Source organism: Primulina eburnea, chromosome 3 (assembly GCF_022965805.1).
Source record: "Primulina eburnea isolate SZY01 chromosome 3, ASM2296580v1, whole genome shotgun sequence".
Taxonomy (NCBI): Eukaryota; Viridiplantae; Streptophyta; class Magnoliopsida; order Lamiales; family Gesneriaceae; genus Primulina; species Primulina eburnea.
Genome location: NC_133103.1, coordinates 8135581 through 8161391, shown reverse-complemented (window position 1 = coordinate 8161391; position 25811 = coordinate 8135581). Strand labels below are relative to the sequence as shown.

General features: G+C 35.4%; 3 protein-coding genes across 3 annotated transcripts; 1 reads left to right on the top strand and 2 right to left on the bottom strand.

Annotated features, from left to right (window-relative positions):
- Positions 1–3556: 3556 nt before the first annotated feature.
- Positions 3557–9974, bottom strand: LOC140825972 (uncharacterized). Its single transcript, XM_073188043.1, has 11 exons — positions 9579–9974; positions 8332–8454; positions 8089–8185; positions 6968–7003; positions 6409–6596; positions 6228–6330; positions 5623–5804; positions 5457–5534; positions 5144–5246; positions 4978–5071; positions 3557–4033 (listed from the first exon to the last, which is right to left on the bottom strand). The coding sequence occupies exons 1-11, from the start codon at positions 9890–9892 to the stop codon at positions 3678–3680; spliced, it is 1674 nt and encodes a 557-aa protein (XP_073044144.1). The 5' UTR covers positions 9893–9974; the 3' UTR covers positions 3557–3677.
- Positions 9975–12711: 2737 nt separating this feature from the next.
- LOC140825971 (uncharacterized) lies at positions 12712–15551 on the bottom strand. The gene is made up of 7 exons (XM_073188042.1): positions 15076–15551; positions 14353–14490; positions 14177–14245; positions 14019–14090; positions 13831–13913; positions 13333–13678; positions 12712–12915 (listed from the first exon to the last, which is right to left on the bottom strand). The coding sequence occupies exons 1-7, from the start codon at positions 15505–15507 to the stop codon at positions 12871–12873; spliced, it is 1185 nt and encodes a 394-aa protein (XP_073044143.1). The 5' UTR covers positions 15508–15551; the 3' UTR covers positions 12712–12870.
- A 6581-nt stretch (positions 15552–22132) lies between these two features.
- On the top strand, positions 22133–25433 carry LOC140828708 (uncharacterized). Its single transcript, XM_073191628.1, has 10 exons — positions 22133–22341; positions 23046–23114; positions 23205–23325; positions 23721–23804; positions 23925–24027; positions 24287–24395; positions 24481–24535; positions 24634–24749; positions 24834–25012; positions 25087–25433. The coding sequence occupies exons 1-10, from the start codon at positions 22301–22303 to the stop codon at positions 25431–25433; spliced, it is 1224 nt and encodes a 407-aa protein (XP_073047729.1). The 5' UTR covers positions 22133–22300.
- The last annotated feature ends 378 nt before the right edge of the window (positions 25434–25811 follow it).

Sequence of the window (25811 nt, the reverse complement as noted above, 5' to 3'; positions counted from 1 at the left end):
CAAATAGACAGGTTGTAATGGTGATTATATTAGAAAGGTGCTACGAACATGGCTTGTGCCATACAAACGATTCGTGTGATCCCACGTTGTTCAACTTTACAAAAGGATGGCCGATTCTCTAGAGGAATGTTAGGAGACTGTGTCGGATAATATTTTCTAAAAAAAAATAATAATAATGTGGATTTTTAATAAAATGAGTTCGAAATATAAATAAATCATTTCATTAAAACTCTTAGATCCAGCTCTAACATTTTGTAAATTTCATTTATTTACATTTTCATGCATATTTTGTTGAAAATAAATTGATAAATGTGTGAGAATTGAGTTGGAGACTCGAAGGTATTCTAACGAGGTAGTATAATCCATGCTTGAGTTTACCAATCCCCGTGATCTTCCCAGTCAAGAGTTCCTGAAACACGCAAAATGTAGGATAGAAAGTGACGCAACAGTTATTGTCTTTGGTAAATTGGGATATGGATAAAAGATTAAAATTAAAATCAGGAACATGAAGAACATTTGACAAAGTGCAAGAGGTGGATAAGTGCATTGAGCCACGAGATAAAATGGGCGCAGATATACCATTTGGTAAACGAACAGATCCAGTAGGTAGAGGACATGTTTGTGAATTTTGCAAACCATTAGAAGTTCCTGTAATATGAGCATTCGCACCAGTGTCGAGAATCCAATCATTGGCTTCAGAAATAGACATCAAGCTAGTGATATTACCTGCCAAATTTGCTGTAACATCATTTGATACAGGTGAATCCTCAAGCAGACGTAAGATCTGGTCATACTGAGAAGGTGAAAACATGACACCAGGAGACTTCACTGATCCAGATTCAGTAGAAGGTGCCTGTGAAAATGATGAGTTACTAACAGGAGCCTTAGGCGTGTGATGAGTTGATTTAAAGCTCTTGACTGGAGGAAACTTCTTATGCAGTTTGTGGCCAGGTGGATAACCAATTAAGCGAAAACAATGGCTGATAGTATGGCCTGGTATATTGCAATTATCACATTTGACATTATCAAAACGTTTAGAATTTGAATAAAACGCTGTGGTCGGAGCATCAGCAATTGAATGTGAAGAAATAGCATTGCGATGAGTTTCCTCTTGACAAACAAGTGAATAGGCTTGATTTACCGAAGGCAGGGGATGGCACCATAACTCTCATTCAAACCCATAAGAAATTGAATTAAGCGTTGATGTTGATCATGCTTAACATATTCCATTGATGTTGGACACGCACAGGATGGCAAGACCACTAAAGAGGCGTATTCATCCCATAGTTGCCTGAGTTTACAGAAATAGACAGGGATTGTGGAAGAGCCTTGAGAAAATTGAACAATTTCTCGGTGAAGAGCATAGATCCTTGAACCACAAATTTTATCAAACCGCTCTTTGAGATCTGACCAAACGCTTGAAGCATCTGTCGAGTAAACCATCCCATAATGAATTTGTTTGGAAACGGAAGATAGAATCCAAGAGAGAACTACCGCATTACATCTTTCCCATTGATATAGAGTCGGCGAATCCGCAGCAGGTCGCTTACAGTCACCAGTAACAAATCCGATTTTGTTCTTCGCATGTAAAGCTAGTCGCATCGCACGATGCCAAACTCCATAATTCTCAGTGCCAATTAATGGATCAAGCACAAGAGAGATCCCTGGCGCATCGGAAGGATGCAAGTATAGAGGATCGTTGAAGCTGAAATTTGAAGGATTTGCCATTATTGCAGCAACAGAGATCGAAATTCACCGAAAAAATTGAAGAAGAACTCGATCACCGAACTGAAGATGAATCAATTTGCGGAAGAAATAAGCTCTGATACCATGTTACAGTGCATACAAGTACTCGAGATGAAAGGCTCCCAACAATATGTGAGAGGCAGAGAAAATATTATTTCATTAATGAATGAGTTGAAAAGTTTCTGTACAAGTATTTATAACCCCAACATTGACTTTGCTAACAGACTAACTAAAAGACAAGTAAGTAAAGGATATTAATAACAGAACTCAACCATCAAAGTCCACATGGAATAAAAAAATCTTCCTATGTCTTTTATCATATAATCTTATGAATCTTTTTCGTGAGACGTCTCAATATGATCCATATTTTATTACTTTTAACATAAAATGTGATATGTTTTTTATGAATCAGATATGGTGATTATATATTCTTATCACAAAATTGACCCGTGAGACGTCTCACAAAATTTTTGTGCATTCTAATTTATGTGGATTTTTTTTTTATTATACAGATATATACGAATTATGATGAACCCTTATCTTCATTGTTTCGTAAGTAAATTATATATAATTGGACTTCTACGCCATATATATTTGTGAGTAGAAAATGTTATACAAATTAGTGGAGATTTTCATTCTGGAAGAGATAGATTTCATGCCGTGAAAGAAAATGGAGAAAAATTAATAAGGTCTAAATAAAAATTAATAATTGTCAACACCCAAAATAATATTTTTTATATATATTAAAATAAAATAATTTAAAACAATTCGTTCCCGATGAGCCTTGATGATGATGGATTTATTTGCACATAACTTCATACAAATTTAAATTTCAAAATATCAAGATATCTATATTTCATAAAATATTACCCATTTGTTTATAAAATCCTTTATTTATATATATATATATATATATATATATATATATATATATATATATATATATATATATATATATATATATATAAATAAAGGATTTTATAAACAAATGGGTAATATTTTATGAAATATAGATATCTTGATATTTTGAAATTTAAATTTGTATGAAGTTATGTGCAAATAAATAAATATATATATATATATATATATATATATATATATATATATATATATATATATATATATATATATATATATATATATATATATATATATATATATATATATATTGTCGGTGCAAGCCTGTGTTTTTTTTGCCTTTACTTTCACGTCATAAATTGTGGTTGGACCTCCTTTTTGTGATATCTTGCTTGCAAGCCAACTACTCTTTCTTTCTTTTTTAAGAAAGTATGCCAACTATTCTTATGTGCTTTTTTTATCTTTTCAATTTTATAAATTAATATTTTTGTTTTTAAAAGCAATTCTACATATATTTTTGTGTATTTTTTTCCAAGTACCCTAAATTTTATATTTAGCCAGTCAATGATTGTATGTTGCCTATTATCACACTAGCCCGTTGTAATTTTTTCAATAAATGAATTAATTAAACAATATTTTGATTTTTTTTCTCATCGAATTCACTAATAATATATACTGATTTAGCTCAGTTATGATCTGGTTAACCCCAATTAAAATTGGTATATATCAGGATTGGTTCAATTTTTTTCATTTTTATGTCCGGAAATAAAATAGAATAACATAGGATTTGTTAACAAATCAGTCGTTTTCTAAAACAGCAAACAAAGTATATATTAAAATAAAATAAAAATAGGAAATAAAGTTAATATAAAAAAGTTTTTATTTATTTATTTATTTAACAATCTATACAGATGGGAAATTTGTGCGAGAAAATCCTGTAGTAGACAAGACATAGCAAATGAGACCCCATCTTTTTGCTATTATTAAAACCAATTTCAGAACCATCCATGACTCATGAGTGCAGGCTATACATAGTTGTGTCAAAGTAGAACAAGTTATAAAAATTCTCAGGTCTATGTAAAAACTTTTACCACATTTTCAGCAGAATTTAACAATGCCAAGTACTCGTTTATCGCCTCACCTTCTATTGTAACATCAATATCATAGTCGGAATATGCATCTGTGTTGTGCAGTTCTTCTGTTAGTTCACCTTCCATCTCCATATCCCGAACCTTAAAATCGTCGTCGTTTGATGTACCTCCAGAGCTGCTGCCTATATCATTGGATCCTAAGTTTTCCGTCTCATGAGCATTCTTTGGTGGAACAGAAAGATTTATGCCTGATGCATCTGTGGTACTTCCGTTCAGTTGTCCGAGTAGATAGTTTAATGCCTGCTCTTCATTGCTAAACTTGTGAAGAGCTTCGTCCACTAATAAGAGTAAAAATGAAACATTAATAAAAATATATTCCATGCAACACATAATATATGGCATGATAAAGAAGCTAGATTGCACGGCACTGAATCTGCCTTCCCCCTGTTACTAATCCTTGTTTAGCCCATACCTACGCTAATGGGAAGGTAACTCGAGTAGAAAAAGGTTGAAAAATAAGTGTTCAACGCTTCTGCATCCTAGGGTCAACTTTGCAACCCTTAAGAATGAACTAGAATAAGATAGGGGACCAACAGTTTATATATTTCGCAACTTAAACTTGAAAAACAATATACCAAAATTTATCATAGTTGTTGGGGTCGAATGAATGATTCTTCTGCATTCCCTCCATTCTATCGAGGATCATTTATAAAAGCCAAATAAATAAACTTCGGACCTTGATATTGCCGTCTTCCTCAGTTGTCGTTCACATTAGTTCCATTATTTAAACTCATTTGTCTACACTGGGGCATATGCTAGTACTCATCTCTTCCCTCAGCATAAAATAAATTTATCTGCATGGAGGCGCTTCACAATTGCCTTAGCTTTGAATTTAACCACAAGAATGTCTTTACGGAAGCCCTGTGCTTTTTCTCAACTCTGAATAATGTTAATTTTGATTCAGGCTTTTTCATTAAAATGAATTTTTACTCTTTCTCAGCATGTATTTCTACACGACTAAAATTCTGTTCTATATAATCTCTTCTCTGAGTATGACTCAAGTTGTTTCGATAACACAACACTGATTTTCTTTTGTGATCCCATGAACCAAAGACAACAACTATGCAGGATCTCATATTGTGTACCTCTGGATAATTATACATCATTCAAAAAAGGCCAAGAACATAAACAAAGAATCCTTTGATGCAACATATGATTTGAAAACTATGTATATTCTCCTGTATTAGTTCTCATATTGGGATCTGTAACGAATTTTAGATACCTGATGCACTCGTGAAACCCATGGATAAAAGACTTCCTCTAGCAGCAGCTTCTGCTTGACGCGACCTTTTCCTTTTCCTTGATATAATTTCATTCTGCACATCCAAACAAAAACAATGGTTGGAATTCAGGAGAACAAAACTGAAACATTAAACAAGCGAACTGACTTGTAAAGCAGAATTTGTTTCAGGGTTTGTCAAGTCATCCAAAGCCTTCTGGGTATCATTTTCATTTCTGCGAAGGGCCTCTGCAGCAAGATCTTTCTCAAACCTGTACATCAGAAAATTTCAGAAATACATCAATGCTTATGGCAAAAACTTGATAATTCCATGAAAAGCGCAAGGAAAATGTAGATTCACAAGAAAGCGAAAATCACCGGTTAAAGGCCACATTTGTAATGGTTTGTCAGTCAACCGAATATGCAAATGAACCTCTAAATCTACAACTATTCTTACTTCTCACTTTGCCGACAAATCTTACCCTATGGAGACCAATTCATATACTTTCTGGAGATCCACTGCTTTCTTAAGAGGAGTCACTCCATATTGTTTTTGCTCCCTGGCATTGAATTCTAGTCAAATAAACATTGCACTGTGTAGGACATAAGATAAAGCGTGATGATTATATTAAACATGTTAAAACTCACAGGATTTCTTCCTGTCTTCTAAGATTCTCCTCACGTTTTTTAGCCCTTTTTGCCTTTTCCTCAACAAGAAAATCAACAGCACTTCCAACATCCAAGTTGTTCATGCGTAGGGCCCTCTTTGCTTCACGATCTTTATAACCCATGCTCATTAGAAAAGACAGGGTTTCATCAGGAACTTGAAGCTGAAACAACACACGTGTTAATGTACCGAAACAACAATTGGTTCTGGAATGAAGCACATAAGAACTCATAATGAAGAATGGAACATGGAATATCAATCCACCGTATACCCCTTGACTACAAAATTTTAAATTTACACGTCAACAGAAATTCGAACAAGAAAATGCTTTCCATAAATGAATTTAAATAAAATTGCATTTAGTTTGTTAAGAAAATAATGTGCAACTATATGACTAAATTGGAACTCATTAGAAAAAGTCAGAAGGGAACCTTTCCTTATCTCATTCTTAGGGGAACCTCAGGTAAAAATACAATCAATAGTAAATCAAATTTCTCTGAATAAATAAAGATGGATTGACACGAGTAAAAATTATTTATAAAATCACAGGCGGTGTACAAGAAGCAACAGACTATGGTCAATTAACCTGGAAAAATTTAGCCTGCGCAGATGTCAGGAAATCTTTTGATTTTTGCAACTGTCCACCGTGATATGCGACCACTCCTTCTAGCAACTCCATTCTCAAGTGTCTACAGATGAATGATAACAACATAAACCTTGTTTATTGCAACAACTACTTGCAATGCTAAAGGTGATCCATGACTCACAAGGCTAGCTCGGGAAAACGACCTCCTTGGAGAATCCTCAGGCGAGCAGATTCCTTTCCATGAGAACGCTCAATGCCTTCTCTGGCTTTTGCGAGGCGGATACCTGCTACGGAAAGCCAACTGATATCTCGGAGCATAAAATAGCACCACACCATGTCTATTTGAAGAATTGATACGTTGTCAACCATCTGGAGGTCCAAAAACAAACCACAAGCATAAAGTTGTTGTCTAAATGTGCTCCAAAAATAATTTGGCTGATAATTTCGTTTCAATTCTTTCCACAAACTAAGGTGCTACAATAGCTAAAGACAAAATGACCCAACTATTGTTTCAAATTTTCAGTTGATCCACATTGTGTTGGAGATTGAAAAATGAAAAAAATGGGATAAACTGAGACTTCTTTCGATATGATTGCAAACAATAGATCCACTAGACAAGCATCATAACTGATGATTTTTGAGAATGACAAGGACTGGAAGGATTTGATTCTCTGAAATTTAGTTTGAGAAAAAGAATGAGAAGTTTCTTTGTTACAATTACTAAAACGACGATGTCTCACCTCGACAAGCTTTGGGTCGCACAGAGAAAAAGCCTCCTACAAGAACGAAAAGGTTGTCGCATTATCAGGAGATATATGAAAAAATTTATAGACAAATAACCCTACAGGGATTGTGAAAATTCTAATGAAATCGACAACTTTGCCAGGCAATACAGAAATAAATAGACAAGCCAACAACATCAAGAAAAGGCATGCATAAAAACAAAAGCTAATTGTTGAAACATAAAAGCATCATTCCGGATAGCATGAGTTGAAAGTTACAGAAGCCTGGTTGCCGAAAGAGTATAAATATCTTAATCTAAATTTAAGAAAATCCATAACAAGGAAAATTAAGCTACATCAACCAACCTAGTCATTTTATATATGTTGTAAATCAAAGATGATATACTCCAATTGGATTTGATATTATTATATTTTTTTGTAATTTACATGGAGTGATTTCTCATGCAATGTTTATCTGTAAGATGTTATCTCAAACTACACGAAAGCGTGATCTTTTGTTGAATAATAACAGTGATAAGAATTTTAGCATTTTGAAATTTTTTCAGTGGACATTGGCAACATAACTGACCACTTTGATCCTGTGTTATGCCCTCTTGTCTCTTCACCGTGTTCATATTATTTCAAAATGAAACAACATAATAGAGCAGGAAAGATAAAAGTCAATGGAGGCCAAAACTGAAAAAAATATTTGACCGGGGTCAAATAATAAACAAACACCCCAGGTGTATGACCATACAATCCTTAATATTTCTAAATCCAGAAATTTTAAACCATTCTTGCAAATGGAGAATATACTTTACATATCATCCTTTTCACATATGATTATGGTTCATGTTACAGTTGTATCATGCAATTCCCAAAGGACGCATTTGGACCGAGTAATTTGAAATCAAAGATTTCAATCTATTTTAGTTGTTTGAATGCTAGATAGATTTCAAATCACCTCTTACATATTTAATATTAGATTTCAAATACATTCAACAAGATTGATCTCGTTTAAAAACTCAAGCTCCATATTCTTTCCCCAAATCAAATTCCTTCGCCAAAAACAAAATTTTCAATTTCAATGCATTCACAATGAATTTATTATCTTTCACATTAGGTTTTTAGACACTCACCTCACCAATGGTGAGGACTTCCAATGCATCTCTATATTGTTGCTTTCGTATCAGTGCTTTTCCATTAGTGTGAAGCATGAGTCCCATCACTATTGCCCTGCCACAAAGAAATTTCAAGTTTTAAGATTAAAGAAGCAACAGAGATTTAACTCATTTAGCAACAGTTTGATCTCATCATCCACATACATTCAAAAACCATATCAGATACAAACACTAATACACTAGCTTGGAGTACACTCGTACCGTTGGTCAGTTTCAGATCCCAACTGCACTTTTTCCCCACTCTGATTTTCCAGCTCTAGATTGAAGTCTCCATCAGGTAATGAACCATCTACATGTCTACTGGCCAAAGACGTAGCAGCAGCCCTGTGATGTCACAAAGAAAGCGAGAAAAATGAATGCAGAATAATGCCATGAATCACAAGACTGATCGTTCTGGATATCAAATTGTGGTTGAACTTAATATGATAATTGTTGAAAAAACTGGTAAGAAAAACACTACATCTTAAAACTATAACCATGACCAGAAAAAAAGAAGACTGCAATGTCTATACAGATAAATTAGATTTTTCGCTCAATAATTATGCACCTGAAATTTCTTAAGACCCAATCAATGCAAATTTATATTCTATCCCAAAAGTATCAAAGGCCCTGTTTAACATACATCTATCACACTAAAATTTGGCTCATAGAAAACTAACAAAACCCCAGACAAGGGCAAGAATCAAAAGCAGATTTGGCCGCCCAATACATCCAGAAAATCTGAAACCATAGTGAATTTTATGGTAAAATTTTGAGATAAGATAATTGACACTTATATATGCAATTTATCACGAGCTCGTGACCAAAATCGCAGAAAATAACAAGTGTTCACCACTATGAGCTAACTCTGGAGTCAACAGGCAATTCAGTATTAAGTCACAGCATGATACTGAAAAAGAGGGGGGAAATAGGCAAAACTCCTATTCACTTATTCAAAGACATAGACTGATACACCAATATCAGATGGAGAAATGCCCAAAAATAAACGATTCAAGCTCAGACTCAGAGACACTGGAGTAGCATTTGGTATACAAATTTCTCCCAGAATCACATCATATATCAAGAAACCATCAATCATACCAAGTTCAACATTTACAAAAACCAACAATAACCACAAGTTATGCATTTATCCTTTACACGGCCACAATCCATCCGCAATTCAGTGAATTGTGCGAGTTATACGGCAACTTGATTGTTTACAAACCACTTTGATCATTACAATACACAATTAGAAAATTCGAAGAAGCCCAAGAAGTACGACCAAACGGACACAAGCACAGCAACTAAGTCCAAAAATTCAAGAAAAAAAATATAGGAAAGATTCTTCAAGAGACAATCTGCTATGATTATGCAATCAGAAAAACAAATAATCAAAATTCCAATACTCCAAATAACCCAAGATCCACACACATAGAAAAAAGGCACAACAATTACAAGTACACACTAACTTGAGCCTGGAAAGTTTGTTGGCGCGCTCTTCCTCGGCCAAGAACTCATCTTTTTGAGACTTCCCGACTTGATCAGAAGAAACCTTGGAAGCAAAAATCTTGGCGTTGTTTTTGACACCCAATTGGATCAATTTCTCCGAGCCATCACCATCTCTGAGCATTTTCCCCCCGCATATGAGGTTTATGGAGTGAGGCCCACCGCAGTTTGATCGGTTTGCCACTTCTTCTCTCAACATGGCCACTGTCCAGCCATCTAGTTCCACTTCCAGCACCCCACTCCACGCCCCACCAATTCTCAGTTTCCCGAGGCCCATATTTGCTTCTTTTCAACTGTGAAGTATTGTGATTTCGAACGATGACGGGGACTACGGGTGGATTATATATCTGATTGTGTAAATTTATGCGAGTCTTGGTCATTTTTCTTGGGGACTACGGCTCGGATAGTTTTGGTGGGGTCGTGGACATCAATAAATTAATATTTAATAGGCAAAAATTTGTGTGAGACGGTCTCACGGATCGTATTTGTGAGACGGATCTCTTATTTGGGTCACCCATGAAAAAGTATTACTTTTTATGCTAAGAGTATTACTTTTTGTTGTGAATATGGATAGGGTTGACCCGTCTCACGGATTATGACCCGTGAAAATGTCTCACATGAGACTCACTCTATTTAATAATGTTCATTAAAATAATTTTTTTTTGGCAAAAACTTGTATGAGACGGTCTCACGGGTCGTATTCTGTGAGACGGATCTTTATTTGGGTCATCCATGAAAAAGTATGACTTTTTATGCTAAAAGTATTACTTTTTATTTTGAATATGGGTCGGGTTGATCCGTCTCACGGATTAAGATCGGTGAGACGGTCTCACATGAGACCTACTCTTTTTTTTTTTGGGTTTCATCATTCTAAATTAATAATTTTGATATATTAATAAGATAATAAGGGGAGTGTATTCAATCTAAACTTTTAATGATTTTTATGGAATTTTAAAATCTAGAGGTATTCAATCTAAACTTTTAATGACTCTATATATGTTTAGTGGTATTCAACATGGATTTTGGCAGAGTTTTATGTGGTATTCAAACTTGACTTTTTAAAACTCTACAAAAGTCAAGAGGTATCCAAAAATCCATAGATTTTCAAGGATTCTTATTTTATTATTCATGTACAAACCTTGAAGCCTTATGTACAGTTGCAGAAAATCTAAAATATTCTTCCACATATACCAAAGATTTTGATGGACTTTCTTTTTTGAAAAATACGCTATCTCTCTTCTATCTCAAGTCATCTCTAGGGTTCTTCTCTCTCTCAAAAAAATTTCTTCTATTCAAAGGTATGATTGGTCAATCTTGAATTTATTATATTGCCAATATTTATGTGTAAAAATAGATGAATTGTTGTTTTTTTCTTGAATCATTATGATTATTGTATTTCATAAATTGTTCATTTTAATAAAATTTTATTATGAACTTATAAAAATATTGTTCATTAATATGTTGAATTGACATAAAGAATGGAAATTTTGATTTCAATAAATTGGATAGTTCATTTTTCGTTTTTCATAAATTAAATTTATTTAACCTTTAAATAAGTAAAATTTATTTACATTTTCATGAAATAAAAAAAATTTAAAATTTAATAGGTTATACATGTCCAATAATTATTTAAAAAAAAATTAATAAAAAATAAATCACAATTATAAAAGTTTACAAAAGTCTACCAAAATCTTGAAAAAAAGTCTATAAAAGTCTATGAAATATGTTTTACAATTCCATGAGATTCTATAAAAGTCAATCAAAATCCATCAACTCCACAAAAGTCCACCTTTTAAAAAAAAGTCATTAAAAGTCATTAAAAGTTTAGATTGAACACACCCCCTTAAGTTTCAAAAAAATTCTTATAAATTTATGTAAATTATTCTCACGTTATAAAATTAATTTTATTTTATTATTTACGTATAAAGGATTTTTCTTTTTATATTAAATCAAGGAATATGATATGTACATTAAAAAAAAACACAATGATTTTTATATATTTAAATTGTTATTTTTTGAATCGAAATAAAAAATTCTATTTAAAATAATAAATTAATACCATTTTAAATTAGTAAAATTTTTCTGTCCCAATTTAAAAAATTAATACCATTTTAAATTATTAAATTTTTTCTGTCCCAACAATATTAATTTATAGAATATACTAATCATCAATATTAATTTAAATTTATTATATTACAACTTTAGTTGCCGAAAATTTCATGGAGCATGCGATCATCCATTATTTGGTCGTTATCAAAATAAGGTTGTTGACAATTATTAAAAAAAAAATTGTTGACCAATGACCATATCGGTTAAGGTATATGTATTGTCGGTTTTAATAAATATTTTATTAAATTAATTAAAACATATTAAATTAATTGATACACATTAAGGTTGTGTTAGGATTGTTCAATTTGATTTAGAATGATAAATTTGATTTGTGGAATACATTATTTTGATTTCTTGATAATATTTGAAATTCACGACAATTATTATTAAAATTGTATAAATTGATATGAGATGAATTTGAAATTCATTTAGAATGCACTTGAGAAGATGGATTTGAAATCCACATATTTCAGTTATAGTTTTATTACAATGAAACAATAGATCAAATCTTAAATTAATATCTTACTTCTTTAAACACGCGTTACACAAAGTAAAATGAATTTTTAATGACAATATTATTGGGTGATTTTGAAATTCAACCTATTTAAAATGAAACACTTTATAAATATATAAATGGTGAATTTGAAGTACATGATTTGATTTAAATATGTAAATGGTGAATTTGAAGTATATGATCTGATTTATCTAAATAACAAAAACACATTTGAATATATTTGAAATTCATATACCTTATTATCAATCCAATTACAAAATTTAATTTTTGCTAATCCAAACAAGTCAAAATGACTTGATACCAATTAAATACATCCTCTCAAATTTATTAATCTAAACAAAACATAAGTATTTTTTAAAAATGTCCTTGCAATTATGCAATGTCTTGGATATGAGAAGATTGATTTAAGTTATTTGGTGATAAATTGGATATGAGAAGATTGATTCAAGTAATACTCATATATGAAAAGAATATAATATAAAAATAAAGAAATATATAAATGAAGTGAAACAATATGTCTACTAATTTTGTTTAAATGTTGAATTCCTATTTGAAAAGATTATTTGAAGCAATTAATTGCAATACATTTACATTCAAATATCGATCAAAATGAAGCAATGGGTTCCAAATGCTCAGTCCAACGAAAACTCTTCAAGCCATATAAGAATTTCATTCCTCTGCATATCACACCACACATGAAACAAAGACAAATGTAAGTATTGTTTATTTCATTCGACGTTTGACTCAGTACTGCACGACTATGTTATCTACGTCTCTCAATTTATCCTTGTATTATATATCATTTATCATCTCACGTGTCTCAAGCCGAACGATATTTAAAGAAACCAAGAAAATGAGATTTAGGCATGTGACAACTGCATTTTGTGAGCTTCAACAACTCTCACGTTCAACGAACTCGAGACCAGCTATGTGAGACACATGCCCCATGTTTGATCAACTTAACCGCGCAAATACGATTACTACAAGAAACTATTTTTTCTCTCACAATTGATGGATAAGGATGGGAAAATGTGCAGTGAATATTGGTAAATATGATTTTGTGCATAAAGCAGAGAAGATTTAGATTGACTTACCATTATAAAACTCCAAGTTCGACCGGGATCGTTATATCGAGCTAGCATACAACCGACTTTGGGATTCAGACCGTCTCTTACGAGTGCAGATCGAAGTGCGTTTTCCTTCTTTCGAGCAATATCATCTGTTGGTTTTCCACTGAATCTTGAAACTGCAGCTATACCACCTTCAACTTTATTCAACTTAACACTATCTTGATTTGGAGCTGGTAAACTGCTCAAATCTTTGTCTGCCGGAAGAACTATTTGAATAGAAAGCTTGGAGATCTCCGGGTCAAATGCTTGAGTAAACACCGGAGTTGTCATTGGTATTTTCTCCGTTGTGGCATTTTTCCCAAATATGTACCTAGGAGATATGTTGAATTTCAAATAATAAAACATTAATTAGAAAGATGCAATATACACAGGATTCAAAAGATTCGGTCATGAAAAACTACAAGCACGAGATTATCCAATCCATGTAGGTAAGAGTTTGGGACGTGATTGATAGAACCTTACCCAGCAACTGAGTTAAAGCCGCTTGAACCAGATAGCTGGTTCGTGTCTGTTTCGACCACTATAAATGGCTCATACTTTCTTACCTGCATATCATATCACACATCTTATTATTAATGCTCGTTGAATTATTTTTTTTAAAAAATTAAACGAGATAACTGCGGCTGATTCTACTTATACGAACTCGGGACCTCATAATTGGCAGTTCGTTTCAGTATCTGATATTTAGGTGTTTCCAAGTCCGGAGTCTTGTAAAAACGCAGCTGCAAAGGTGGCACTCCAAGAATCAAAGAAAATCACTTGCAAAGTATTCTTTATAGTATGTAATATTATGTGCAATGTTTATTACTTGCTTCAGCACTTCAAGTAAACCTTCCACAGAAAAATATTCATTGTTCTCAATGGAATCCCAATAGTCCTGGAGATGAAATAGTTGTAGAGAAATGTAATTAGCTAAAGATTATTGTAAAATTATAATTATATATCTATTGCTCCCGTCGTCGAGTATGAATAGTAAAATCTTACCAGATGGCTGCAGAATTTATTAGTTTGTGGGTTGATGCCCATAACAGAAGTGCCTGTGAAGACTAATTCAGGCCTCCAAGGCAATAGTGCAAATTTCATCACCATAGTCCATCTTGTAGTTATCTCATAAGCTCCTGTCTACACCATTATACAACAAGTCATTTTAGGAAAAATGGCTTCTGTGTCTGATGCAAATGGCAAAATTCACAGGTCTTAGCAGCCTCCATTGGCGTTCCAATTTTTCACGACGACAAGTGAAAGACTTTAAATTATGAAGGAAATGTTGGGACATCATAAGAGACATTACTAGAAATATATTCAATCATTTGTGTTTCACAGCTACTTTTAACCATGTTACTCTAAAACATCAAATAGGCTGAAAATTAAGTTAATTCTAGAATGATTCATATGTACCAAGAGGCATGTTTATGTTAGAAATAAAAGCATTGGACTAGAGGTAGAACTATGTGCTTTGGTACAAGTTCAACACACATATTTGGAAAATAATTCGAGTGGGTTCTGCGAGTCGACTACCTAAGTAAATTGAACAAACATAATCTATATCACGAGTAGACTACCGTACTGTGTTTATTTTCTAAATTTGGACATCCTGCGGGGAAAAAAAACCTGAAACGTTGTCTCTAGCTTGGAACCTTAGTGGTAGATGAGCTGCAGGTTGATATTTCCCACTTGTAATCCATTTAAACTGCTAAAAAAGAATACCTGTTTAACCCAGTGCAACTGGAAATCTGGGTTGAAGATCTTCTTCAACATGGCGATATTGAAGAGGTACCCCCCGATACTTCCGTGCTTCGTGATGGGGTCTCTGAAATTCACACGCTCGTCATAAGCCGTCCGATCAATCCCTTGATCATCAAACAGATGGGGAAGATCCTCGTACAAGAACTCCACCAAATGCTGCTGCGTGTCGGAGGTTGAGCTTGGCTTGGGCTGGCTTTCGGTTTCTTGGGTTATGCTCCTAAGCTTAAACACACGCCTGAAATCTGTATAGTATGTGAATTTGAGTGGAGGTGAAGATTTGGTTTTGGTGGCGTACTTGGGGAGAGAGTGGAAGAAGGTGGCAGTGGAGGAGTTGATGGTAACCGGAGTGCTCGGCCGCTGGAAATGTGCGGCGGGGAAATGTGCGGTTGCCATTTGTGTGGTTGTTCGCCGTTACATTGTACTTGTTTTGCCATATTTTTTTATTTTAGATTTTTTTTTTTTTGTGGTGGTTCTTGGTTTTTTTTAAAAAATATTATAAATTAATTAAAGCGTTGTAAAAATATGGCAAGTTTGGAGGATTTGTAAAAGTATTACAATCCGGGACTTACTGTCCCGGATTCAGAATTTTTTATTAATTTTTTTTTTGGAAAAAAATAAAATAAAAAGAAAGTGAGTGTGGCACGGATTCTAAGAAGCCGTGTCCAATCCGTGTCTCCGGATTTTCATTTTTTTTAAAAAAAAAAAAATAGATCGGCGACGGGTTTTTAAAAACCGTCGCTAGTGGCGACGGTTTAATCAAACGCCGTTGCTATTTGCGACGGTTTACCAAAAACCGTCGCTAACTTAGAATCCGTGGCAGACATTCCCGGATTCTAAATCCGTGACATTTTAATTCCCGTGACTACTTCCAGTATTTAAATGCGGTGCCCTCCTCCTCATTTCGCATCGAAGTCGAACAAGCCACAGGAGCAATTCTTTGTTTCGAATACGGATCTTCAAATTTGTTTTTCAGTTTTTTTTTATTTTAATTACAAGTGGTTGCTGCAACATATTTTTTCAACATTCGTATACAATTTTTGTATTATTGACTTTTTATATTTGTGGAATGTATTGATTGTGATTTAATATTCTTTTATGAATAAATTTATAGTAATGAAAGAACATAAGTGTAATTGCTAAATTAAATCAAATAAGTCAACAAACTACATATTAAAAAATTTTCATAACAATACAACACGGAATTGTCATAACAATTAAATATTAATTTGTAAAATATACGTCACAAACATAATTATTTGTCACCATAAGTCGATCTTCTCAACTCCACCTACCTGTAACGAACAAGAATTATTAATAAATAAAAATTTGTAATTACATTAATATCTTCACATGTTATGGTTTAAAAATAAGGTAGAATACGTAATTGTATATATTTTACCTCCCACGTTGTCTCTCTCTCGTTGATGGCTGATCCATCTCGTTTCTTATGCGTGTCGTGCGATCTCTACCAGCCTGCCTCCTTTGTCGACGAACACCATTGTGTTGTAATTGGAATGTAGGTTCTTCCCAATATTGTTCATCATGAATAGGGTAGAATCTTCCATCGTATGTGTTCACGTATTCGCTCAATGTAAACCATGGTTGTACAAGTTGTGCGGGATTCAAACCAAACCATTTCGCTGCACATATAACATGTGAACAAGGAATTCCAAAAATTGTGAATTTACCACATGTGCATTCACGCGTAGAAATGTTCACAGCTTGTACGTGATGTTGACGACCCGGTCTTCCTCCTGTCGCGACGGATGCTGTTTTATCCCTTTGGTCAAATTTTGCTACTCGATGTTCAATTGACTTTTTTGACCAAATATCAAATTTAGAGTATGCATAGTCGGTCCATAGTTGATTTTTTTCCAACATCTTATCACTTCGCGCTCGCCGTTGAATGAAATAGTGTACGCAACGCTGTAAGGTTGTAGTAGCCCGAATTCCAAATTGGGTAATTAACGGATTAATGGTGATTAAGAAGGTTTAATGTGTAATTTTGACCGTTGTCATGATCGGACGGACCGAAGATGGTTCGGTAGCACCGAAGAGTTCGGACGATCCGAAGTAAGTTCGGTGGATCCGATCATGAGGTGTCAAGAGTCGATCGACACGTCGGTTTACATGCAAGTTCGGATGATCCGTAGTGTAAGTTCGGTGGATCCGATCATGAGGTGTCAAGAGCCGATGGACACGTGGGAGTTCGGACGTTCCGAAGTGGGTTCGGTGGATCCGAACATAGCCTATAAATAGTGCTCGGATTTCCTCATTTTGCATTGCAAATTCTTGAGTTGTGTCTCATATTTGAGAGGTTTGGAAGGTTTCTAGGGTTAGTTGACGGTCGAGCGATAGCCAAGAGCTGCCAGGATTGGTAGCGTAGCGACGCCTGAGTTACGAGGCAATCGACATCAAAGGGCTGTCGACGGACGAAGGTAAACCCTAAACCTTTGGTAGTACTGGAGAGTACTGGTTTTGCTAGTCGAGCATGGTAGTATTGTTCATTGGGTATGCTTTTGATGCGTAGGCTTGTTCTAGACCTGATTAGCGGTGTTGCGTAAGGCTAGGATTGCTGTGATAGAGGTACGAAAGTACTATCCGAGATATCCTGGTCGAGTATACATTCTTATATGTGTTGCATGATTATGTGGTGCATTGATATATGTCATATGATGCATGCTATTATGTCACGCTTTATGATGCATGTTGCATTTCATGTTGAGCCGTATCTCCTTCGAGATAGCCTTTATTGTTGAGCTGTATCTCTTTCGAGATAAGCTATATCTTGTGGGGCCGCTCAGCCCTGTCTTGTCTTGTGGACGCATGGACACCGAGAGTACACAGTGGCCGACGGGTCGGGAGGGCTTCGGTGATCCGGGACATTTTTGGTCCACGTCTGTTCTTGTAGTGGATGCAGTGACCCAGAGGAGTACCGCGCGGCAGTATCCACTTGGCGCCTCTAGACTGTAGTGACCCGTTCCAGAATCACCTACTAATCAAGAACTAAGCATGCAATTAACCTAATTAACAATAATCAGAGATAACAGCGGAAAAGTCAACAAAAATAATGGTTATACAACCCAATCGAAGTCTAGAATAACTCCAAATAAAATATCCAATACAACCATATCGAATCAAAACAATACCGATAAACTAAACCAACCAGATACTCACTGTCCTCCTCCTGCTCTTCCCGAGCTGTCCAACCTGAGGCCTGCCCCGTGGGAATGGGGTGTCCAAGAATAAACAAAACCGAGGACGTGAGCGATAAGAACGCCCAGTACAAAAGTATGAGTATACAGACCTATATGAAATGCACATGCTATGATCATGATACCGGGGTAGTCAAGAAACAGGAGTCACAAAAGGATCTCAACAATGCTCAGTCTAGAGGCGCCAAGTGGATAGTGCCGCGCGGTCCAACCTCTGGGTCACTGCATCCACTACAAGACAGACGTGGACCTAAAATGTCCCGGACCACCGAAGCCCTCCCGACCCGTCGGCCACTGTGTACTCTCGGTGTCCATGCGTCCACAAGACAGGGCTGAGCGGCCCCAAGATATAGCTTATCTCGAAAGAGATACAGCTCAACAGTAAAGGCTATCTCGAAGAAGATACGGCTCAACATGAAATGCAACGTGCAGTAATAAACGTGACATAATAGCATGCATCATATGACATATATCAATGCACCACATAATCATGCAACACATATAAGAATGTATACTCAACCAGGATATCTCAGATAGTACTTTCGTACCTCTATCACAGCAAGCCTAGCCTTACGCAACACCGCTAATCAGGTCTAGCACAAGCCTACGCATCAAAAGCATACTCAATCAATACTACCATGCTCGACTAGCAAAACCAGTACTCCCTAGTACTACCAAAGGTTTAGGGTTTACCTTCGTCCGTCGACAGCCCTTTGATGTCGATTGCCTTGAAACTCAGGCGCCGCTACGCTACTACTCCTGGCAGCTCTTGGCTATCGCTCGACCAACAACTAACCCTAGAAACCTTCCAATTCTCTCACTAAAGACTCAATCTCAAGAAATGGCAATACCAAAATGAGGAATTCGAGCACTATTTATAGGCCATGTTCGGATCCTCCGAACAACACTTCGGAACGTCCGAACGCTACGTGTCCATTGGCTCTTGACAGCTCATGATCGGATCCTCCGATCATACACTTCGGACCGTCCGAACACCCACGTGTCCAGCTGCTCTTGACACCTCATGATCGGATTCAACGAACTACACTTCGGAACGTCCGAACTCCCACGTGTCGATCAACTCTTGACACCTAATGATCGGATCCACCGAACTCACTTCGGACCTTCCGACCTCTTCGGTGTTTCCGAACCATCTTCGGTCCGTCCGATCATGACTCGGTCAAAATTACACATTAAACCTTCTTAATCACCATTACTCCGTTAATTACCCAATTTGGAATTCGGGCTACTACATTCTCCCCCCCTTAAAACGATTTCGTCCTCGAAATCAAGTTTAGAGGATGAACAAAACGAAAAATAACAACATCGTTACCCTCAAAATCTAAAGGACAACCCATCACTAGACGCTTCGCTAACACCGAATGACCCATCGGAGTAGAAACAGAAAGAATGACGTCTATGATCGTCCTGGTCACCCCATCGACCTACACTCCCCTGACTACTCCCGTCACCAAAGTGGTCAGCCATTGCTACAACATAGAATAGGGAAAACTAGTAAATTGGTCAACGGAATTCCCAAAACAGAATCTATATCCCAAAATCGTATGCATGCTCTGATACCATAAATGTAGTGACCCGTTCCAGAATCACCTACTAATCAAGAACTAAGCATGCAATTAACCTAATTAACAATAATCAGAGATAACAGCGGAAAAGTCAACAAAAATAATGGTTATACAACCCAATCGAAGTCTAGAATAACTCCAAATAAAATATCCAATACAACCATATCGAATCAAAACAATACCGATAAACTAAACCAACCAGATACTCACTGTCCTCCTCCTGCTCTTCCCGAGCTGTCCAACCTGAGGCCTGCCCCGTGGGAATGGGGTGTCCAAGAATAAACAATACCGAGGACGTGAGCGATAAGAACGCCCAGTACAAAAGTATGAGTATACAGACCTATATGAAATGCACATGCTATGATCATGATACCGGGGTAGTCAAGAAACAGGAGTCACAAAAGGATCTCAACAATGCTCAGTCTAGAGGCGCCAAGTGGATAGTGCCGCGCGGTCCAGACGCTGTCTTGTGTGTTCAATAATTATGATATGATTTGGGATGCTTGAGAAAGCTGCCCTTACTTAGATTTGATCCATGGGTTAGCATGCACGTGCGATTTGCAGAAAAAAATAGTGAGATTCCCTTCGCATCTTGTCAGAATGAATTTGATTGTGTAGGTACAGGGACTTGTTCATCCTGTTTCCCATTGTTCAAGTTTCATGGTAGGTATGTGTGCCTGCACTATGATGTTCTGTCTATTGATTTTTTCTCGTGGCCCATTCCTTTTGCTTATATATTCTCTGCCGCTGATCACGATGAAGGCTATGATTTTGTGAAGGTGCTGGATGAAGTTGAGGATGAGGATGACGCAAAGGAAAAAGATTAGTAGAGCTTAGGATTTTATAAGTTGTCGTATACTTATCTTTTAAGTTATGATTATGCTATTTATTTTGTATAGGATTTTTTCTTTCTTGAGGAATTTATGTTTGAAACTTGTTAATTTATTGAAAGTTTTGATTCTACATTTTCTCTTTCCCATATTCTATTGTAGAATACCAATAATTAGAAGTCTGCATTAGATGTTTTATAGGGAAAAAAATAATTGATTTGTGAATTCATTTCAAAGACTGGCAGTCACTGTGAAGAGTCCTTTGAGCAATGCAATGCTACCCTTGTACAAACCAGTTGGACTCTGTGGCTACTGCAGAAATTTGTTGGTCTTTTACAGTTTACAAGAGATTGGACTTTCACTGTTAAGATTTTATTGAAATGAAATAAATTTATTTTAACTGTTATATGGAAATCATTGTTGTGTGAATATGCCTTTTGCATTAGAATTTACTTGCAAAGTTGAGCCAAGATCAGCATAATATCAAAGTATTTGGGGACTAGTGGGTGAGTTTTGCAGACTACCAACCACCCACAAACAGCTATCAAAGATTTGTGTGACATGCAGATGTCTTAACTTCAACTCCGGTCCTTGGACTTTCCAAATTCGCTAAGGCATTTATTCTTGAATCTGACGCTTCCAAGGTGCCCAATTCAAGTTCCAGATTGATAGCACGCACCAGAGTAGCAAAAAATTGAGCAAAGGGCATATGCATATGTCCACCAGAACTTCAAATATTTCTATAAGGTATTAGTTTCTTTTGTACGAAGGACGATATTTTTTATCCAGCAAATCACCTTTGAAAATCATGGGCTTTCTTTGGACATGCATGAGGCAATCTATGCCAAACTACCGAGTATTCAACAGAAAGGCCTTGTGGGTTACTCTAACCTACTTAAATGCCCAAGAAAATTTGTGAGGATATCGCTATGATCAAGCCCATTAGAATTCTCAACCGGAGCAGTATTTACGTCAGATTTAACGATTTAAATGAGCCATTTAAAAAAAAAAATTCAAACAAGCCTGTTAGAATGTGCAGAAAGAAACACCTTAAAATTCCATTTCAACCTTGACGCATCCATAACATTTATTTTTTACTAAATAATAAAAAAATGACAAATTTTTAGATAAATTCAAGAGTAACCTATACAAAAAAATAAAAATCTACAGTACATGCAAGAAATAGCACTATATATTAAAATTGAGAGAAGAAAAAAATAAAAATCTACAGTACATGCAAGAAATAGCACTATATATTAAAATTGAGAGAATATTTTATATCTAGGAAATTAGTGTTTTGTTTAATTTAGTCTAATTACCTAAACGAAAAAATTTAATTCATCCGCAGTATTGTATAAAATAACAATAATTTAAATTATTTCCACTCAGCCCATTGATATATATAGCCCGGCCCACCAATTATGCGCGGGGAACACTTCTCCTTCTCCGTTACTATCGTACACTGAGCAGTTTACACTCCACAGTACTGTGCTCATTCCACGCTTTTCCCAGCTTCGTCTACTCTCCCTCTCCTTCGTACAGCAGAATTTTGGACATGGAAAGATACAGCACGTTAATCCATGGTTTAAACTCGATGTAAGCACGTTTACTCGTGAAATTATTTTAAATTTTGTCGTTTGATTTCTCACATTGTCAGGATAGGAACTTTTTTTTATCGCTAAATATTGTTCTTATCATTTAATTTCTGCTGGTATTTCAGATAAATTTTTGACTCTATATTTTTCGCATGATGTACGTGACTAGTTCAAAGGTTGATTTTGCATGTTCTCAGTTAGTTGTTTTGTAAAGTACTCATTATTCATCACTCCGACTAATGTTCAAAAGAGAAAAGTGGATTTATGCATTAAACTATGTTTCATGTTAGTAAACATAATCTCATGATTCAACCAGAATCTGTGGCGTGTGGATTAATTAATGGCATTGAGGAGCTCATCGATTATAGCTTAAGGCAAAAACTTGTGTGAGACGGTCTCACGGGTCGTAGTCGTGAGACGGATCTCTTATTTGGGTTATCCACGAAAAAGTATGATTTTTTATGCTAAGAATATTACTTTTATTGTGAATATGGGTAGGGTTGACCCGTCTCACAGATTAAGATCCGTGAGACGGTCTCACATGAGACTCACTCATAGCTTAAATAGGTATTTTTAGGTGTGATTGTTAATGATGTTCCAGGTTGAGTAAGTTATCTTGAATTAATGTATTCCTGGAAGAAAACACACTCCATCATTCAGACACTAATTCCTTGCTTTTGATGTATCTTATTTTGAGTGCTTCAGGATCACAGATTATAGAGATGCTGTGACTGTTCAATTGGGATTCCCGATTGTGATATCTGTGGACCTTGGGTACATGTTCAATTCTTCAATTTTTTTTCAGGACATCGATGGTGTAGAGGACATTCTTCCCAATTTGATTATTTTTTTTTTGTTTCACAGACTTGCAGTGGGGAGTCCTCTCCCATGCTCTCTTTTGGTGACCTGCACTCTTACAAATATTGACCTGCAGCTGGAACCAAGCAATGGAGTTGATGGATTACTTCCATTTCTACATGAAGAGGTCTAGTTTATGCATTACATCACCACTCTCTTTAAGTGTGTGTAGCAATATTAGGATTTTTATTTGGTTAATCCATGGAGGCAGAGATGATATGAATGCATGAAAGGACTTAAGCCAATACCTTAGAACACGAAATCATTTTAGGAGCTATGGATCGAGAAATGTTGCAGTAGCCTACTGTATATTTCCTTTAGAAATCTAATTAATAGGATGGCATAGGGCTTGAGCTAATATCAGCTCATCATTTTTTTCATCTGTGAAACCTCCCCTTCCCCTTCACTTATCTTCTTTCTTCCCTTTGGCATCAATAGTTGCTGTCTATAGTTCAAGTTGTTGCAACTATTTGTGTTGTTTTGTCATACAATTATTCTTGTTAAGTTTATACATCAACGCAGCTGAAAGATGATCTTGAAGAGGGAAAGATAGGCAGAATCTTGGGCATTGTTAAATGTTACTTCACGGATAGTTCTTCCAAAAATGTGAGTTTTTTTGGTTTGTGTATTTAATTCTGTGTACCAAGTTACCAACAATCAATTCATGAGCCAAGCTTTTCCTTTATGATGTCTTTCTAATACACAAAAATGTCTTTATATTTGCAGTCTTATGACGATGAAAGTGGATCTGCTCCGTCGAGCATTAGAAGCCAAGCATTTTCTTTATCTTCATACTTCCAGTCCATGTATGAAGTATTGAACAAAACCGGTAAGTTTTTTGTCTTGGATAGATAAATCCTTTGTTGAAAGTACGGGTTTCAAATGATATTGATGTTAGGTACAATTGAAATCAATCATGATTAAAACAATACTGTATCATAAACCAACAACAAAATGAATTCTAATCATGTCAAATTATATTCTGACGCCTCTTATACAGCTAGCATCACACTTTTTAATATATATGTGTGCCTTCTTGACGTAGTTGCTCAAGACTTCCATTGAATTAATCTTTTTGTTTGTTACAGGAAAAGGCGGATATGGTCGTGTCTTTGAATGTAGACACAAACTCGACGGGATAACGTACGCAGTGAAAAAGATTCCATTTAATGAAGATAATGAAGATCAGGTCATCCAGTAAGTTCTTCTCTTTATTTCCATGTGAAATTTTTAAGCATTGTTGGTTGGCCTTGGATTTTGTTTTGAAATATAAAATGACCAGGGAGGTCAAGATAATGGCGCAATTGCATCATCCAAACATTGTTCGTTACCATCAGGTAATTTGTAATTTTATTAAATAACTCGCTATCCTGACCTATGGCAATTATAAAATATTGATACCTAAAGCTTATTTTTTTTATTATTCTTTTTACAGTCTTGGATTGAGGAAGGTTATGACCTATCCAGTGCAGATGATGAGTCATATGGGACAGATACTTCTAATCCACCAACCAAGACACTTTATGTGGCAATGGAGTTTTGCCATGGGGGGTAAAACAAAAATTTATTTGCTTTCTTATGCAGCAAATAATATTTGTTCGAATCAACCCTGATAAACTGCTAATTGATTTGAAGGACATTGGAAGGCATAATAAAAAACCCACTGGATCTGGGTACGATTTTGAAGTATTTTACGCAGATGGCCAAAGGTTTGGTACACATCCACGAAAAGGGCATAATCCACAGAGACTTGTCTAAGCAAAATGTAATGCTGGACTCAAATGGGGACATCAAAATAGGAGATTTCGGATTTGGTAAGTTTGATTTTATAATGTTATTTACTCTCTTTAAGTATTTAAATTTAACTTTTTGCAATTATTTCTATCAGCCATGCTCTTTGATAAGGGAGCAGACGGTAGTTCAATGGCGAGTACATCCGGACCAGTAGGAAATGTATCATACCGTGCTCCAGAAATGACAAGATCTCCTACGTTTATAAATGATAAGACGGATATCTTCTCGCTCGGATTGATGATGTTTGAGATGGTTCATCACATGCCGACTCAATCCAAAAGAGCACATAAATTTGATCAAATAAGAAATGGTTCGTTAGATTGGAGCACTATAAATCTGATGTCTTGTGATTTTATCATCGAGCTACTGGAAATCAATCCATGCAATCGTATTTCCGCGAAAGAAGTTTTGGATTTAGTTGGGGATTTGAGAGAATTTTAATTTTTCATTAATGTAAACATGCTGTTGGATTCTTGTTATGTCCCGTATTCTTTTTTTTTTTTACTTTGTGCATTCTTGCTTCGTCCTCTTCATCGTTTTGTATCAATGTTTTGAGAATTGTGATTGTGATTTGTCCTCTTTGAAAATTATCAGAGGTAAAAGGCATCGTGCTCTTTGATTCTTGTATGTTTTCTAGGACTCAAGGATTGTGGTTCATCTAACTTTTCTGTGTTTTGACAATTGCGTTCGTTCTCTTTCAAAATTATCATGCGTGGTAGACTTCCCTCGACGTTTTCGGTTTGGGTTGTTGGTGTTGTCCCCTCCTTTGGCAGCTTCTTTTGCCCTGTTTCTTTGTTTACTTTTTTTCGTTCGTTTTGT

What these genes read in the sequence shown, in the direction of transcription:
- LOC140825971 (XM_073188042.1), bottom strand. Translation starts at nt 15,507, where the DNA reads ATGGCAACCGCACATTTCCCCGCCGCACATTTCCAGCGGCCGAGCACT. An exon ending in AGTTGCACTGGGTTAAACAG is followed by an intron (nt 14,491 to 15,075) that starts GTATTCTTTTTT and finishes ATAATGGTGTAG; the next exon opens with ACAGGAGCTTATGAGATAAC. An exon ending in ATAAATTCTGCAGCCATCTG is followed by an intron (nt 14,246 to 14,352) that starts GTAAGATTTTAC and finishes TTTCATCTCCAG; the next exon opens with GACTATTGGGATTCCATTGA.
- LOC140825972 (XM_073188043.1), bottom strand. Translation starts at nt 9,892, where the DNA reads ATGGGCCTCGGGAAACTGAGAATTGGTGGGGCGTGGAGTGGGGTGCTG. An exon ending in CGTTTTCCCGAGCTAGCCTT is followed by an intron (nt 6,331 to 6,408) that starts GTGAGTCATGGA and finishes ATTCATCTGTAG; the next exon opens with ACACTTGAGAATGGAGTTGC. An exon ending in CGCAGGCTAAATTTTTCCAG is followed by an intron (nt 5,805 to 6,227) that starts GTTAATTGACCA and finishes GTGTTGTTTCAG; the next exon opens with CTTCAAGTTCCTGATGAAAC.
- LOC140828708 (XM_073191628.1), top strand. Translation starts at nt 22,301, where the DNA reads ATGGAAAGATACAGCACGTTAATCCATGGTTTAAACTCGAT. An exon ending in AATGAAGATCAGGTCATCCA is followed by an intron (nt 24,396 to 24,480) that starts GTAAGTTCTTCT and finishes TAAAATGACCAG; the next exon opens with GGAGGTCAAGATAATGGCGC. An exon ending in ATGGAGTTTTGCCATGGGGG is followed by an intron (nt 24,750 to 24,833) that starts GTAAAACAAAAA and finishes ATTGATTTGAAG; the next exon opens with GACATTGGAAGGCATAATAA.